The sequence below is a fragment of the Balaenoptera acutorostrata genome, chromosome 16 (genome assembly GCF_949987535.1).
Source record: "Balaenoptera acutorostrata chromosome 16, mBalAcu1.1, whole genome shotgun sequence".
In the NCBI taxonomy this organism is placed as follows: Eukaryota; Metazoa; Chordata; class Mammalia; order Artiodactyla; family Balaenopteridae; genus Balaenoptera; species Balaenoptera acutorostrata.
In genome coordinates, this window is record NC_080079.1 from 60,445,440 (window position 1) to 60,458,317 (window position 12,878).

General features: G+C 37.1%; 1 protein-coding gene across 4 annotated transcripts in view; it reads right to left on the reverse strand.

The window, feature by feature from the left end:
- Window positions 1–12,878, reverse strand: part of SAMD8 (sterile alpha motif domain containing 8) — a 79,035-nt gene that overhangs the window by 17,290 nt on the left and 48,867 nt on the right. For all 4 annotated transcript variants that reach the window (XM_007166570.3, XM_007166569.2, XM_057531065.1 and 1 more), the window contains exon 2: window positions 4,162–4,754. In XM_007166570.3, coding sequence (XP_007166632.1) covers window positions 4,162–4,754 — 593 coding nt within the window. The remainder of the gene's footprint in view (window positions 1–4,161; window positions 4,755–12,878) is intronic.

The window sequence follows — 12,878 nt, forward strand, 5'->3', positions numbered from 1 at the left end:
TGTCCCTCCTTATCTACCTATGTCCATGGTTAGTCATTATAATCACTCCCTTTCCTCTTTTTCCTTCATTGCATTGCCTAGCAAAACTTCAAGCCCACTTAAGTCCAATGGTCTACCTATTCTATACCTGTATCTGTGCAGTTGACTGAGGCTGGTAAAAACACACAATATCAACGTGACTATTAACCTCAAGGAGGTCTTTAGTGGGCTACTACATCACACAAGTCTATTCACTCTCATAGATGACTATTTTACACTTCATCCTTTCTCCTCAAAGCTCCGACCTTCTCTCTCTTCTAAATCTCTGTTTTCAGAGGAAATAAAAACAATCAGCAGAGGACTTGCCCATGCTTTACCATAACATCTAGCAACCTTATATCTCTGTTTCCATATTTTCTGTCTTCCCCTCTGTTATGAATTAATAGGCCCTGTGCCTAAGACCAGCCTCTCCCACCCACTAGATCCTACCCCTTTTCATCTACTCAAGGATATTATTCCATCAATTATACCCTCTCTTTCCTCTAACAGTATCTCCTTCCCTCTAAATTGGGCCATTCCTATCATCAGTACAACAATCATGCTATACAATATAGCCCATCCAAAACAAAACCCTGGTGACTCCATATCCTTTCCTCCTTTCTCCAATACAACTCCATTTCTCTGTTGCCCTTATAGAAAAACTTTTAAGGGCTTGTAAGACTTGATTGTTTCCAATTTCTCTCTTCCCATTCTCTTCCTCTCTCTCATTTCTTTACCCAATTTTTTTACTTCGAAAAATTCTGATCATAACAAAAGAAAAGCTGAAAGATAAATACTTTGTATTCTTCACTTAAATCTATCGTTTACAATAATTAACATTTTCCCATATTTGCTTTACTTCCCTCTTTCTATACAAACCTAAATACACATACACACTCTTGGAGGAGACTAAACCCTTCCCAAAATAAGTTGCAGACATTGACACTTCTCCCCTAAATACTTCAACATGTATCTCCTAAGAACAAGGATACCCTCTTCATAACCCAATACACTATTACACCCAGGAAACTGTAACACCAATTTAGTGTTAAACTGTATCAATTAATATGCCATCCATATTCAAATTTTCCTAACTGTCCCTAAAATGTCCTTTATAGCAGTATTTTTTTTTTTCTTGATCGAGGATTCAATTAAAGTTCATGTACTGCGCTTGGTTATGGCTCTTCAACTTCCCTTATAATTCCCTTGAAGAACTTCCCCTCTCAGTCCACCACTTTTTGTTTGTTTTGTTTATCACTATGGGTTCATAGATTCTTTTTCTTTCTCAGTGTATTATAATCCATTACCATCATTATGCTTTTTGATGTTCCAACTGTCCTAACTTGATCAGTGGGAGCCCCTTAAAACCAGCTCATATGTTCTTTTGATAGGTTTCCACTTCCTTGCTTTATGGCACAAAATCTATTTCAGGCTAATTTTATGCTTACCATGCCCCAGACTTAAAATTAGCCATTTCTCTAAGGAGCCCCGGTCTGTTCCTTTAGTACAGATTGGTATTTAGAAACCATGATCTGGATGCTCATGGTGCTTCACAGCTACTGAGTTTTTCCTACAAACCATTTCACATCAGTTCATAGAAATCTTCCTCATTCTTTTCTATGATTAAATAGTACTCTATTGTATAGGTGTACCACAGTATATTCAACCAGTTTTCCATGGATAAGCATTTAGATTATTTCCAATATTTATAATTATTACAATTAATGTCACAATGAATAACTCTGTCCATATGCTGTTTCATATTTGTGGAGATATACCTTTAGGTAAATTCCAGTCTCACATTCTCTGTTGAACCCATTATAATCAGGCTTTTGCCCTTATTAACTCTTGTCAAAGTCAACGGTCAATTATCCTCATTTTACTTGACCCCTCAGCAGCATTTGACACAGCTAATTATAATTTATTCCTGTCTTCTTAAAATACTTCTTTTTTTTTTAACTTGGCTTCCATAATACTCTCTCAGTCTCTCTGCCCTGACCTCCTCAGTCTTCTTCTTTACTAGTTTTGCCTTACTTTTCTGACCTCTAAACATTATACCTGTTCTTGGGCTCAATCTTCAATCTTCTTTTCCTTTCTAAACTCACTTCCTAGTAGACATTATCTAATATCATGGCTTTACCTACACTTGTAACTCCCAAATTTCAGCCTAGATCTCCCTGAACACTAACTCATCTTTCCATCTCTTACTTGACTTCTGATTTGGTGTTAAAAGATACTTCAGACTTGACATGTCTAAAACCAAACCCTTATTTTTCTCTCCAAGTCAGGTCTTTCCACAGTCTTCCCACCTCTATAAAGGGCAACTCCATCCTTCCAGATGATCAAGTCAAAAATCTTGGAATAATCCTTGAATTCTCTCTTTCTCTTACACCTTACATGCAAATCCATAAGCAAATCTTGTTGCCTGTATGTATATACATACACACACACATATATATACATACATATATGTATATCTACACACACCCACATATATATGTATGTACCACTACTCTTCTCATCCAATCCACCCCATCTTTGTCTAGATGAATTCAATAATTTAACTAACCTCTGCTTTCCCATCCCCACCCCCGGGCTATTCTATTAACAACAATTAGAGTGACCTTTTAAAATGGAAGTTAGATCACTCTACTCTTCTCCTAAATGCTTTCCAATGGCTTCCCTTTTCACTTAGAATGAAAGCTAAAGTCCTTACAATTGTCTACAAGTACCTACAAAATCTGGACTCCTGTCTCCTCTCAGATCTCATCTCCAACTGTTCTCTCCATCTCTCACTTGCTGTTCCTTAAACATGCTAAGCCTACTACCAATTCAGGATTCCTGCACCTTGCTGTTTCCTCTGCCTAGAGTACTCTTTCATCAGATATCCACGTGCTGTCTTCCTTACTTCCTTAGGGTCTTCTGTTGGAAAAATTGTGTACGATAGAACAGGGAAGGAGATATAGGGATCTAACAGCTTCTTAAACAGCTTTCTTATTTTAGCACCACCCTTTCACCCACAGTATCCAGAGCTTTGAGAAATCTGCAAGATAGTTTGTGTTGGTTCTCAGTTTTCCCGACTGCTGCTTTAGAATTAGGTTACTTTAGCTCTGCTAGTTGCCACTCACCCATCTGCTTTTCTTTTTTTTTTTTTAATATTCATTTACTTATTTGGCTGCGCCGGGTCTTAGTTGCAGCATACGGGATCTTTTATTTGTGGCATATGGGATCTAGTTCCCTGACCAGGGATCGAACTCGGGCCCCCTGCATTGGAGTGCGGAGTCTTAACCACTGGACCACCAGGGAAGTCCCTCACCCATCTGCTTTCAAACTCCCAAAAATGTATGGCTGTTTTCTCCTCTCTTATCTACCCTTTCCTTGTAAGTTTACAACTTAAGACCAACAAACAAACACAACTTCTTTACTATACTTTTAGTCAGGGCTTGAGAGAGAATAAAATGTTATATATATGTCATTCTGCCATCTTAACGTGGACATTTTAATTCATTTCATTTAAAAAAACCCCATATACTATAAGGCACTTTCAGAAGGGCACGTTTTATAAAAACAAATAAGACAGCACTACAAACTTTAAAAAGATTTTTTAAAACCACAAATATAAAAACTAATAGTTTTGAGTTTTGTTCTATTCTTATTTTTCATATAATATACTATATTCTTTTTTATGTATTCAGTATTTATAAAAACAGAATACTTTCCACGAATCAGTTTGTATTTATGATAGTTCTAATTTATTTGATGATACATGAGACCTCCCCATATTTTTAAAAGAAGCAAAACCCTGTTCATCTTTTTTTTAAAAAAAGTAAACAAATTCCATTTATTACATGTAACATTCCAGGAAACCCTTTTAAAATCTGAAGTGCCCAAGGAGCTATAACATAGCTGTAGAAAAATAAATTAAGCAGTGGTTCTTCCTACTCATCTAGGCTTAAGGTCTAGTTTACTCTAAGGGAAAAAGGCAATTCTAAAGCATATCTTTATATACTACCAAATAAAGCAAATGGGAAGTATATATCAACCAAAACAACAATAATAAACAACGTAATTATCATGAATATATCATTATCACTGCTAGTACAGCTATCTTCTACAAACGTGGCAACTAGAAACAAAACTTACCTGTCTAAGAATATATCCGGGAGTGGTGGATAGGTCTGCATGTCAGGCACTCGCTCGTGCACTATAACCATTATGAAAGATGTAAATCCGAACACTATAAAAACATATATACAACTCAATATGGTCTTCCAATACTCTGGGTCCAATCTTCGAATAGAATGTTTGTTTTTACCATTCACATACTGGTATTGATCAGAATTCAAATCAGTGATGGGTCCGTCACAGTCGTGTGAAGGTTCCCCATTACAGAGCCACTCTGCACTCTGAAGAGCACTGATGAAAGGGCTCATGGAACTCATGGGACTGTCACTGTTGTATCCCATCTCTTCTAAAACATCAATATGTATTTTCTGCAATTTTCGGACTGACAGCATTAACCTTTTAATGTCCCCTAAGACTTTGATTTCCAGAGGAGGAGACCGGAGATCATATTCAGTCAACGTTAGCAATGTGATTCCATCAAGTCGGTGCTTATTGCATAAAATGTCCACATACTCAAAAAAGCCTTCATCCTTCAGCCAAACAGCTACATGCTTGGTAGTCCAGCGGCGAATGCAGAGCTGATTAGGAAAAGCCATTTCCTCTTCCACTGCCTGTCAAGGGAAAACAGGAAAATAAAACAAAAATTTCAGGGTGTCCTAACAACTCCTTTGAAGACAAAATAAACGTAAACACATCAGAAACAGTAATTCATCTACACTGCCCTATTGGCTTCCGGACGAGAGTAAAAGAAACAAAAATTATTCATTAATGAGTAGTTTTCAACAGATTAACATTCTAATAATTATATGCATATAACCCAAATAGCAGAAGGAAAGCTAATGACCGAACATTTTTACAAAATGTTTTTCTGGTAATATTTTACAAATGGCTTTTCCACACCACAGCAAGCCATAACTTAATTAGAAAAAGCCTACTGGTGAGAACAATTGAGAAAAATAACTCAACACTTTTCATAAAATGAGATATATAGAAAGATTTGTTATACGTAAAAATAAATCAAATTTCAGAAATCTTCATGTTCATGGAATAAGTATCCCCCCCACCCTGCCTCCAAAAAACAATACAACCCCACAAAGGCAGATAGATAACTAATTGCAGGAAACCCCTTAGATTAAGCATATTTCTATCTACTATACAAATAATTTCTATAACAAATATAAAGCCTTTACTAGATATAAATATCTATAAATATCTTAACAGCTCATTTCTTTCTATACCTTGAATATTCCATTACAGAATTGAAAAAGGAATTTTCTTCTTAAACTATCATTGAGATTTAGTGATAAAACATTTCAATGTACCATAAATTTGAGGGGCCATATTTTACACTGCAATTATAGTATTTCCTTTTTTTTTAATTTTAATTTTTGGCCTCACCACGTGGTTTGCGGGATCTTAGTTCCCTGATCAGGGGTTGAACCCGGGACCTCAGCAGTGAAAGCACGGAGTCCTAACCACTGGACCCCTGGGGAATTCCCTATACTGCAATTATAAAAGGCCAATAATGTGCTGTTTCAAAAAGTACTAATAATTTTTACTACTTTGATCCCACACAGTTCTGTTTATGTTCTTTTTCCATTTTAAAATGTTCAGTAACTTGGGCCTATATCAGGTTTATAAACTTTATCAGATATACGGGAGACAAAGGCCTACATGGAGAAAAAACCTAGTTCCCTAAAGTACTTTCTCAGCTACTAAAGCCTGTGGGCTTTCTGACATTTTCCAGATCTCTAAAGACCATATTTCCTTCTGAGATGATTTTTAAAAAACACAGCAAGGGGACTTCCCTGGTAGCGCAGTGGATAGGACTCCGCGCTCCCAATGCAGGGGGTCCGGATTTGATCCCTGGTCAGAGAACTAGATCCCACATACATGCCACAACTAAGGAGCCCACGTGCCACAACTAAGACCTGGTGCAACCAAAATAAATAAATAAATATTATATATATTAAAAAAAAGCCCACAGTAGGTAAACTTTAAAGCATTAAAAAAGAAGAAGAAGGAGAAAGAATGATACAACAAACACCCATGTGCCCACTACCCAGCTTGAAAGAAAAAAAAAAAAAAAAAACCAAACAGTGCCAATACATATGTTCTGTTTCTTAATCTGGGTATTAGTTATACAGGTGAAAATTCATCAATCTGTATACGTATGATCTACACTTTACATACGTTGAACTTCATTTTAAAAGTTTGCTTTAAAAGCAAAACAAAACATCAATACAAGTGAATGTCCTTCCCTGATAGCAACCCCTTCCTCTCCTCTCAGATGTAGTAATTCCTGATTTTAGTGCTTATCATTCCCTTACAACATGCATTTTTGGCTATGAAAAACTTTCTATGCTTCCTTATGCTAAGGAAAGTAAAAAGCTGCTACTTCTGCATTCTTCTATCCACACAAACTCTTGCCATGAATACTTAAAATCACCTGAAAAAGGCAGATACTCAACTACCTAAGTACCTCTTACACCATCAAAAGTATTCAGCCAACAAGAAACATGCCCATTAAATATTTGTTTCTTAATTACTAAAAAGCAATCCTAGTTTTTGGAAACCTTAAATCACAGTGTTTCAAAACAGAGCTTTTAATAGTATTAATCCACAATAGCTTTTCAGTCTTAAAAAATTAACAGTACATGCATCTGTAAGGACATATTTTAAAAGGCTAATTCTTATACACTGCAGAGCTACAAAAAATCATACTCAACTTTTTTTTTTTTACCTACAGTATATCAGTGCCACCCCAAAGGCCAAGGAATTATGATTTATTCACTTTCAACTCATGGAATTTATACACATTGATATATATAATTTTATATCATGTATTACATATATATAGTTCCATTTTAAATGATTTTGCTATGTTTTAGCCCATATAGATAGCCAGATGGCTTCATCCTACACACTACATACATATCTTTTCCCCAAGGTATTCTCTGAATAAATTATTTCAGAGAATATGCCTGAATATCCAACAAGCACATGCTACAAACTCTGCAACAATTACGATGTAATAAGTATGAGAAGCTCTTCTCATACAAAATAAGGCCAGATTCCTTCTGTCATTTTACTTCTATTCTGCTACCTTTCTCCTTTTTCTAACAGCTTACCTACCAACGGGCTCCAAGTCACCCCCATCCTTTTAGCCTTATTCTTCAGTAGTTTCATCTCACACAATGCTCAAAATGATCTCTTTCATGGTTATTTTTTTTTATGTCTTATAGCACCTTCAATCTGGCTAACAATCTGTTCTTTATACCCTCAATCTGGCTAACAAACAGGCTTTGATGCTGGTGTTTTAGCTGCTAGAAAATATGAGTTATCTTACAAGAAAGCCTCCTGGAAGTCTGTGAGCCTGCTGTTGCAATGCCCTAAAAGCATGACACATTGCACTGTTGTGCTTCATCAGGTCAGGGCACACCCGTTAATTGTATGCTACTACATACAGTTAGAGGCCCATATTTAGATAACACTATGAAAACCTGCATTAAAGAGGTATATTAACAGATGATAAAAGGCTTCAAGGAAATTTAATATTTACATTGTACCATAGGAACTACAGGGAACAGGAGACTTTTAATGAAGAATATGACAGCTATAAGTTTCATACAAATATACATAATGAAGAAATTAGGTAAGTAAATGTTTCAGAATACTTTCAGCTTTAACCAATAATTAATATGAATCAACTATCAGTTAAAGAGACTTCTGCTTCTGACCAAGATGCAATAAGAGAAACCAGATTTACTTTTCCACCTGAAACAGCCAAAAAATAGATAAAATATATGGGGAGAAAACCAGTTTCAAGACAGTGGGCACCAGACAACAAAGGAGATCCTTGAGAGTAGGAAACAAGGTAAGCCCTACTGCCCCAGCCATGAGTGGTACAGGATATAAACTGGGTGAGGCCCAGCAGACCTGGTGAGTTGCAAAGGAACTGAGAGTCTAGGGAAATCAAGGTGGCTAGTGTACCTGGGATAGAATACTAGAGAGGAGAAAGATACACAGACAGAGAACTTGTTATGGACTGAATGTTTATATTCCCCCCAAATTCATATGTTGAAATTCTAACCCCCAATAGGATAGTATTAGGAGGTGATTAGGTCATGAAGGCAGAACCCTCGTGAACGGAATTAATGCCTTTATAAGAGACACCCCAGAGAGTTCTCTCTTCCCTTCTGTCATGTAAAGACACAACTAGAAGATGACCATCTATGAACTAGGAAGCAGGTCCTCACAGACACCAAATCTGCTGGCACTTTGATCTTGGACTCCTCAGCCTCCAGAACTGCGAGAAATAGATTTGTTGTTTAAGCTGCCCAGCCTATGGTGTTTTTGTTATAACAGCCCAAGCAGACTAAGATGGAACTCCAGAGATTTGCAAAGGATCTCCCTTGAATAGGCAGCTGAATGCTGATCAGCACATATATGTGAGGAAACCAAACAAGACTGAAAAAAGAACCACCCAGAAAGATTAGAGGCAATAACGCCCAGTATTCACACAAGACCACTAAAAGTGCCTACTATAAACAACCAGACTGGAAAAAAATGAAAAATCTCATGATTCGTGGGGCACTGGGTAGAGTACACAATAAGATCTTTCCATAGCAGTAAGGCAAAATTAACCCTAAAACAGTAGTTCTCAACTGAGGGCAATTTGCCCCCCCCCAAAATATCTGGCAATTTCTGGAGACATTTTTGGTTGTCACAACTAGGGGATCATCTAAAGACTAGAGGCTGCGTACGCTGTTAAACACTCTACAATGCACAGGACAGCCCCTCACAACAAAGAATTATCTGACCCAAAGTGCTATAGTGCTGATATTGAGAAATCCTGCCCTAAACCTAAACATGTCTCTGGTCCAGCCAAACAAATCTTAAAAGCAGAACCGAAAGGATCAAACTGTTTTCAAGTAATTTAACTACATCCCACAACAAAGCGTAAGAATATTAATAGGAATAAGAAAGTATTCAGCACCCAACAGGTAAAATCACAATGTCTGGCAACCAACCAAAGATTACCAGGCATGCAAAGAAGTAGAAAAATTCATCTATAATGAGTAGAAAATCAATTGAAATTGACCCAGAACTGACACAGATAATAAAATTATCAGACAAGGAAATTAACATAGTTATGATAACTGTATTACAAATGTTCAAAAAGTTAAACAGAGATATAGACACATAAAAAAGATCCAACTCAAACTTCTAGAGATGAAATTACAAGATATGTAATAAAAAAACACACTGGATGGGATTAACAGCTGATCAGATATTGCAGAAGTATAGTAAACTTGAAGACATAACAATAGGAATTATTCAAAATGAAACACAGGAAAAACAGAATTTTTTAAAATGAAGAGAATATTATTCAGCCTTTAAAAGGAATCTTGAAGACATTGTGCTAAGTGAAATAAGCCAGACACAAAAGGACAAATATTGTATGATTCACTTGGATGAGGTAGTCAAATTCATAGAGACAGAAAGTAGATGTTGGTTTCCAGGGACTGAGCAGTAGGAGACAAATACCCATTACTGTTTAATGGTTACAAAGTTTCCACTTGGGATAATGAAACAGTTCTGGAAATGGATGGTGGTGATGGTTGCACAACAATGTAAATGTACTTAATGCCACTAAACTGTGCACTTAAAAATGGTTAAAATATAAGTTTGTTATGTATATTTTACCATGATTAAAAAAAAAAAAAGCAAATGAAAAGAATATCAGTGAGAGATGGGACAACTTCAAACAACTTAATAGATGCATAATTGTAGTCCCCAAACAACGAGAGAGAGAGGAGAGGACAGAAAAAAATATCTGAAGTAACAATGGCTAACATTTTTCAAAATTTGGTGAAAACTATAAACACAAATCAAAAAGCTCAATAAACTCCAAACATTAGAACCACACAAAAAACTATACCACACCGGGGCTTCCCTGGCGGCACAGTGATTAAGAATCCGCCTGCTAATGCAGGGGACACGGGTTCGAGCCCTCGTCCGGGAAGATCCCACATGCCGCAGAGCAACTGGGCCCGTGCGACACAACTACTGAGCCTGTGCTCTAGAGCCCACGAGCCACAACTACTGAGTCCGCGAGCCACGACTGCTGAAGCCCGCGTGCCTAGAGCCCGTGCTCCATAACAAGAGAAGCCACTGCAGTGAAAAGCACGTGGACCACAACAAAGAGTGGCCCCCGCTCCCACAGCTAGAGAGGGCCCGCGCACAGCAACAAAAACCCAACGCAGCCAAAAATAAATAAATAAAAAACAAACAAACAAATACAACTATACCACACCATATCATAATCAAATTACTCAAAATCAATGACAATGAGAAAATCTTAAAAGTAAAAAGAGAGGATACACACATTATACACATAGGAACAAAGATAAGAATGATAGCAGATTCCTCACTGGAAACATTGCAAGCTAGAAGACAGTGAAACAATGTCTTTAAAACACTGAAAGAAAAAAAATGATCAACCTATAATTCTATGAATAGTAAAATGTTGATCAAAAACAAAGGTAAAACAAATACTTTTTCAGACACACAAAAACTGAATAATTTCATCTCGAGCAGACCTGAGCTACCAGAAATGTGAAAAGGAAGTCCTTCAGGCAGAACAAAAATGCCATCATTTGAAAATATGAATACCAGAAATGGTAGATATATGGGTAAATATGTAAGTAAAATATGTCAACAATAGCACAAAAGTTGGGAGAAATGGACTACTAAAATAAAACTCTTCCAGAAGAGGAGAGAATACTTCTGAATTCATTCCATGAGGCCAGTAGTACCCTGATACCAAAACCAGACAAAGACGTTACAAGAAAATAAAACTACGGCCTGATAGCCCTTACGAAGATGAAAGCAAAAATTTAAACATATCTTAGCAAATCAAATCCAACAATATTTTAAAAGGATAATACAACATACCCAAGTGATGTTTATCTCAGGAGTGCAAAGTTAGTTTAACACTTGAAAATAAAAATAATTCACCATAGGCTAAAACAGGGAAACCACACAATAACTCAAAAGACAAAAAAGCATTTGGCAAAATCCAATATTCATTCCCGATGAAAAACTCTCAGCAAACTAGAAATAAAGAGAAACTTCATCAAGTTGATAAAGGACATCTTTGAAAAACCTATGGTTAACATCATACTTAATGATGAAAAGCTAAAGGCTTTCCCCTTAATATCAGGAACAAGGCAAGACTGTCTACTCTCACCATTTAGGTAAAACACTGAGCAATCTACCCAGTAGAATAAGGCAAGAAGAAGAAATAAAGGGCATACGATTGGAAAGGAAGGAACAAAACTGTATTTGCAGACAATATGATAATCTATGTAGAAAATTCAGTGGAATCTACACATACACACAAACACAAGTTACTAGAACTAATAAATTAGTTTAGCAAGATTGCTTAATATCAACATACAAAAATCAATTGTATTTCTATATACTAGAAATAAACAATCAAAAAATTGAAATTTACAAAATAATACCATTTACAATAGCACCAAAAAATATAAAATGCCCAAGGATAAATCTGACCAAACATGGGAAAGATCTGTACACTAAAAACTATAAAACATTGCTAAGAGAAATTAAAGATCTAAATAAATAGTGACATGGGTGGGTCAAAAGACTCAAATTTTTAAGAAAATAAAAATGCTGTGAAATAAAATTCATATTTTATGTCCAGACAAGAAGAATTCAAACATAAAAATATTTTCTCTGCCCTTTGGCCTCCTCTCTCCCCACTACTGCGAACTGTGTATCTGTATTACGCATCAACCAAACCTCCCCCGTTGGCATAAATACCTGCTCAGCCATAAAGAGCAACATTCTCCTAGCACCAGCAAGACAACTCCTTAAAAGATAACATTCCTTCTTGGGATTTCCCTGGTGGCGCAGTGGTTAAGAACACTCCTGCCAATGCAGGGGACACAGGTTCAAGACCTGGTCCGGGAAGATCCCACATGTCGTGGAGCAACTAAGCCCGTGCGCCACAACTACTGAGCCTGCATGTCACAACTACTGAAGCCCGCGTGCCTAGAGCCTGTGCTCCGCAACAATAGAAGCCACCGTAATGAGAAGCCTGCGCACTGCAACGAAGAGTAGCCCCCGCTCACCACAACTAGAGAAAAGCCCGCGCACAGCAACAAAGACCCAACGCAGCCAAAAATAAATAAATAAACATTTTTTTAAAAAAAAGAACGATTTACAAGAAAATATTTTTTTAAAAAAAGAATCCACCTTAGAACTTGGTAAACTGAATCATCCTTGTCACCTCTCTTTCGCTTATCCAACAATCAGCCTACCAAAAATATATCCAGGACTTCCCTGGTGGTGGAGTGGTTAAGAATCTGCCTGCTAATGCAGGGGACACGGGTTCGAGCCCTGGTCCGGGAAGATCTCACATGCCGCGGAGCAACTAAGCCCATGTGCCACAACTACTGAGCCTGCGCTCTAGAGCCCACAAGCCACAACTACTGAGCCCATGTGCCACAACTACTGAAGCCCATGCGCCTAGAGCCCGTGCTCCGCAACAAGAGAAGCCACTGCAATGAGAAACCCATGCACTGCAACGAAGACTAGCCCCGCTCGCCACAACTAAAGAAAGCCCGTATGCAGCAATGAAGACCCAATGCAGCCATAAATAAATAAATAAATGTATAAAAAAAAAAAGATAACATTCCTTCTTG